The following is a 5,253-nucleotide window of genomic DNA, read 5'->3' on the forward strand; positions in this document are numbered from 1 at the left end:
CATTAATCCATTAATTTATAACAAAAATAACCATTAATTTTTAACAAAAATAATTAACCTTTTCTTTTCTATTTTTTTCTTCTCTTTCTCCTTCTCTTTCTCTCTGTTCTCCTTCACTTTTTTTCTTTCTTTTTCCCTTCCTTACCTGCCCTCTCTTTCTCCTTCTTCTTCTTCTCTTATTTTCTTCTTCTTCACTCATGGCCAAAAATGGAACTTGGGGATCATTATAAAATTCTCAAACACACAAAAAAACAAATGAACTTAACATGCAGCCATCCCATTCCCTCCAAAGTGGTGCCGCCTTTGCCAGCCCCTCCACTTGTGCCGCCTGAGCTAGCTCCTCTGTTTTTAGGTCCTACTAAAATAATATTTTTCTATTATATACTATTAACAAATTGAGACACTATCCTCCACTCATCTAAATGTATCATTTTGATATTTAATCTTAATAACAACTCATTTTTGTATTTTATTTTTTTTATAATATTCCCGCAAAACACCCGTACAATAAAGAAGATAATAAGTTGAGAAAACATAACTCAAAAAACACAAATCATTTGCCAAGGAAGAACGAAAACAATTATAATACCGGAACAATTATTAAAAATTTAAGGTACAGATCCATATCAAAACGACGCCATTTTAGGAAGAAAAACTAAGGTACATCAACAGCAGAGAAGATCAAAAGAATCAAATCCATCCGATTCAAATCCCAAAAATGGAAGATTTTTGGCAGCGCGCCAAGTCCTTCGCGGAAGAAACGGCTAAGAAATCTCAGACCCTAACAATGCCAAACAAAATCGCGGATCTAGTCGCCGACACCGCTAAGAAGTCCAAGGAGCTTGCTTTTGAAGCCTCCAAGAAAGCCGATGAGCTGGCTCTTGAAGCTTCCAAAAAGGCCGATGAGCTCAGAGTCGCCGCTCTCAAACAAGCCGATCAAATCCAACTCCAAAGCCAAAGTCTCTCCAAGTCCATTTCCGACATTATCCCTCCTCAACTCTCCTCCCTCTCCATTGCCTCCTCGGATCCTCCACCCATCTCCGATTCGGAGCTTCGGAAGTTCGGTCTCACTGATGATTTGAGAGACTTTGTTGGAAATCTTACTTCTAGTACTTTCCAGAGCTTCCCTTTCCCTGTACTAGGTAAATTTTTTACATTTATTTTTTTCATTAAAAAAAAAGAAAATTAAATCTAAAAGTTTAGATTGTTGAGTAGATGAACCGGACGCGACTACTACGGGGACCAATGTACGGAAGGATCTGAATGAATGGCAAGAGAGGCATGCCAATCTTGTTCTTACTACTGTTAAGGTAAAAAAAATTACGTATCATTCTGGATTTTTTAATTTGAAGGCTACGTTTGCATTTTGATTTGAGTTGTTTTCATCGTGATCGCTGATAACATTGTAGTTAAAAAAATTTTTGAATAATTTTTTCGTCTAAATTTTATTATTGTAAATTTCAGTTGCAATTGGAATATGCAAACATCGTTTCATTTTTTATACTATGGTAGTAATTTATAATTTATGCAGGAAATCAAGAAATTAAGATACGAACTGTGTCCGCGTGTGATGAAAGAAAGAAAATTTTGGAGGATATATTTCACTCTAGTTAGCACTCATGTTGGCTCGTAAGTATTTAATTAGAATATGTATAAACGATACTTTAGGATAAGGGATTATATTATTATTTGATGTGAGATATTTGTATTTTCAGCTATGAGCAGCAGTGCGTGGAGGAAGTTAAACAGAGAGCAAAGCAGGAGGAGGCAAAGGTGGATGAACTAAAGCAAACACCTGTACTTACGACAGAGCAATCAGAAACTAGTCTGAAAAGTAAAACTTCGAATGCATCTGCCGAGCAAGATTTGGATACATTTTTGTTGGGAGATTTTGATGATAGCGATGCTGGTGGTGGAGGTACGGATATAAAATATTGACACAGGTTTCCTTTTGTTTCCTGGAGTTTTGATAGTTTGAATTGCTTGCTCTTGAAGTTACTTAGCAGTTTTAAATTATATGTTGATGACTTCTTATTCAAATTATATTTCCGAAAGGATGTTTTTCTCTCGAGTCATATTAAAGCCTGATTATGCATTCTGTAGCCTAACTTACTATGGTTGATTCATAATTCAAAGCAGTGTATGATTTTGGAAGAGGTGTTTATTTCCTGATAAGGTACCTGAGACTGGAGATGTTAATGAGGCCATTACTGCAATAATGTGACAAGATTCATTGTTGATATAGAACCCTTTAGAAATGGATTGAACTAGACATTTCTTTCTCTATTTTAAATAGTATTTGTCCTTTCAATTTGTTAATTATTCAGTTGATGGTGATGGTGATGGTGATGGTGATGGTGATGGTGATGGTGATGGTGATGGGAGTTTTGGTGATGATTTTGACAAGATTGAAAATTCTGTAAGCTCGAACAACTTTTACGCCTTATCATTTTGTTACATCCTTTGATCTTCAATTGGTAACATGTTAAGTGTTACCTCAATTCATTGATGCTTATGCCAGGGTTGTTCCTTCTTTGAATGGTAGTCAATTGTAACATATGGTTTCATTTATATGGCCACTTGCAGGATGTTGAAGATGAAAAGAAGCGAGGAGAAGGAACTAAAGCTTAGAGTTGCAGTTAATATTGGAGCAAATATTGAAACATGGCTGCTACGTGGAGAAAAAGACTGCAGAGTGTATGTCTGGTTTATACAAGATATATGATTTACTATTTGTTAGTTCTATCACCATTGTTGCCTTGTAAAAAGGATCTCATTCTATTAATCAAAATATTCATGTTAATGCTTTTGAATCTTGATTTCTTGTTCATAGTTAATAACATGTGTAAACTTAAGAAACTCTCCACTCTCATCTTGTTGTGAACAGTATGCATGGATATGAAACAGTGACTGGTAATTTTGCGAAGCCTTTGGAGGAAGTGTGATCTTTAAATATCTTAGGGATAGGTTGAAAATTTTAGCTATGCATTACTATTTTATATCATATCATCATGTGACATGACTTTTTAATAAAATATTTTAATTTTATATAATTAATATAAATAATCATTATTAGTAGATATGTAAATATATAAAATATTTTAAAATATTCATTAGTTTTTATATCATATCATATAGACATAATTTTTATTTTTAATAAAATATTTTAATTTTATATAATTAATATAAATAACCATTATTAGGATATAAGTAAAATGTATAATATATTTTAAAATATTCATTAGTGTTTTTGAAACAAAGGTTGGACATTTTTATTGAAGCAATACGACAAATACAAATATTAGGACTAAAAAAAAAGAAAATGAAAAGTATAGATTTCAACCACACTTGAGCTTTCTTCGTTTAAAAATCAAAATATCAAGTAATTGAAAAGCTCTTAAATTTGCCTCTGTCCACATCTGTTGCTAGTTGCGTATGGTGGCAAAAGCATCTGATAGTAAACAAGCCTATGGTAAGCACTCTGACATTTGAGATACATTCCAATCCTTCGTCTCCCGCTACCTTCACCTTCAGGCTTGACTCATCCATCACATCACCTCCGTGGACACTTTTTGTCGTTCTTTTTTACAAGAAAAGAATGATCAGGATCCCCTTCACTGATTAGCATCATATTAAAGGGAAGATTCATGTGCATTAATATCCATGAAACTAACTAAAAATTTAACTAAGGCAAATGCACCTATAAATTAATAATATAGCTATGGTGAGTAAAGATATCATTCCCACGAAGACTAAAAGTACTAGTAATTACCGTTTTTCTATTGTTTAATCGAATAATTCGAGTGATTGATTGAAAACTAAAATTAACTAAATTAATAAACTAACGAACATGAAAAAGAACAAATCACGAAAATAATCAAGTAACAACCAAGAATTAAAACAATACCTAAGAAATAATTCACCTAGATTTCATCTATCATTGTTAATCTAAATTACGCAATTTTCTTACTTAATAACTTGATCTGTAGAAATCCATAAATTATGCAAATATCTCTTTTGAGCATAAGAGCAACTAACTCTAGGTTGATTAATTGAAATTTCTTTCTAATTAAAATCCCTATTATTACATTAACTCATGCTATAGATTCCCCTATTAGATGGACTCTAATTCAGTAGATTTATGTCATCCTATTTCTAGGATTGCATGCAACTCCACTCAACTATACAAGATCTACTCTTAAACAAGGTCTATTCAACCACCTATTTAAGCACATCAAACATGAATTAATAATCTAGAAATATTAAACCAATAATTAAGCACACATAATTGAAAATAAGAAACTAAATATTTATTGCATAAAATAAAAATCAAACGATAGAATCCGTCATAGGGTTCATCTCCCTTAGGTATTTAGAAAATTAGTTCTTGCTGGAAAATAGAAACAACCAAGATAAGTGTAACTGAAAGAAATAAAGAAACTCATGATAACTTCCTAAGAAATCAACTAGGAATCTTCAATCTTGACGGAAATTTGCTTCAAAGCTGACTTAAATGGTATTTCTCTAGTTGTTTTCTTGAATATTCTATGACAAGTCTCTCCTATCTTTTTATTTATGTCATATATACGTCTTAGAATGCCCGAAAAACCTAAAATCACGATTTTTCGCAGTTCGTGCGTAATTTCATGAAATCGGCACGGCCTACCACACACTCGTGTGGGTCACATGGCCGTGTGGAATGGTTTAGCCGGTGTGGGTCACATGGCCACGTGGAATGGTTCAGCCTGTGTGGCTCCTGCAGCTTGCTTCGACATTTCGGTTTTCATTCATTTTCGCTCCCAAGTGCTCTATTAAGCATTAAAACATGAATTTAAAGGATTAGGAGCATAAAATTCACAATTAACATCATATAATCACCAAAAATCACATTAAAAATAAGGTTAAAACATGTTAATTTTAACACTTATCAAATATCCCTTACTTAAGCATTTGCTTGTCCACAAGCAAAGTTCTCAACCCACATTCAAGTTAACTTCTCTCGATTTATTGTTGTAACACCCTTAACCCGTATCTATTGCCGGAATAGGGTTACGGAGCATTACTGGAGTTTACATTTCAAAACTATCAAAAATTTTAATCATTTAATAACTCAACATTAGTCATAGAAAAACCAATCAATATCATTCATATTGTCCCTTGTACGAGCCCTCGAGGCCATAGAAAAGCTTTAGAAACGATTCATGACTAAATCGAAAACATTTAAAATCTCATGGAAAAAGATAGAAAATTTTA

At 33.0% G+C, this 5,253-nt stretch overlaps 1 protein-coding gene across 2 annotated transcripts; it reads left to right on the plus strand.

The window, feature by feature from the left end:
- The first annotated feature begins 553 nt into the window (after window positions 1-553).
- LOC108465225 (uncharacterized) lies at window positions 554-2,813 on the plus strand. Of its 2 annotated transcripts, XM_017765546.2 has the most exons (6): window positions 591-1,142; window positions 1,216-1,310; window positions 1,532-1,629; window positions 1,716-1,918; window positions 2,328-2,419; window positions 2,587-2,813. In XM_017765546.2, the coding sequence occupies exons 1-6, from the start codon at window positions 719-721 to the stop codon at window positions 2,629-2,631; spliced, it is 957 nt and encodes a 318-aa protein (XP_017621035.1). In that variant the 5' UTR covers window positions 591-718; the 3' UTR covers window positions 2,632-2,813. The 2 variants fall into 2 exon arrangements, with proteins under 2 accessions (XP_017621036.1, XP_017621035.1); XM_017765547.2 differs by lacking the exon at window positions 2,328-2,419 and having other exon boundaries at window positions 554-1,142.
- The last annotated feature ends 2,440 nt before the right edge of the window (window positions 2,814-5,253 follow it).

The sequence above is a fragment of the Gossypium arboreum genome, chromosome 13 (genome assembly GCF_025698485.1).
Source record: "Gossypium arboreum isolate Shixiya-1 chromosome 13, ASM2569848v2, whole genome shotgun sequence".
NCBI classification, from domain to species: Eukaryota; Viridiplantae; Streptophyta; class Magnoliopsida; order Malvales; family Malvaceae; genus Gossypium; species Gossypium arboreum.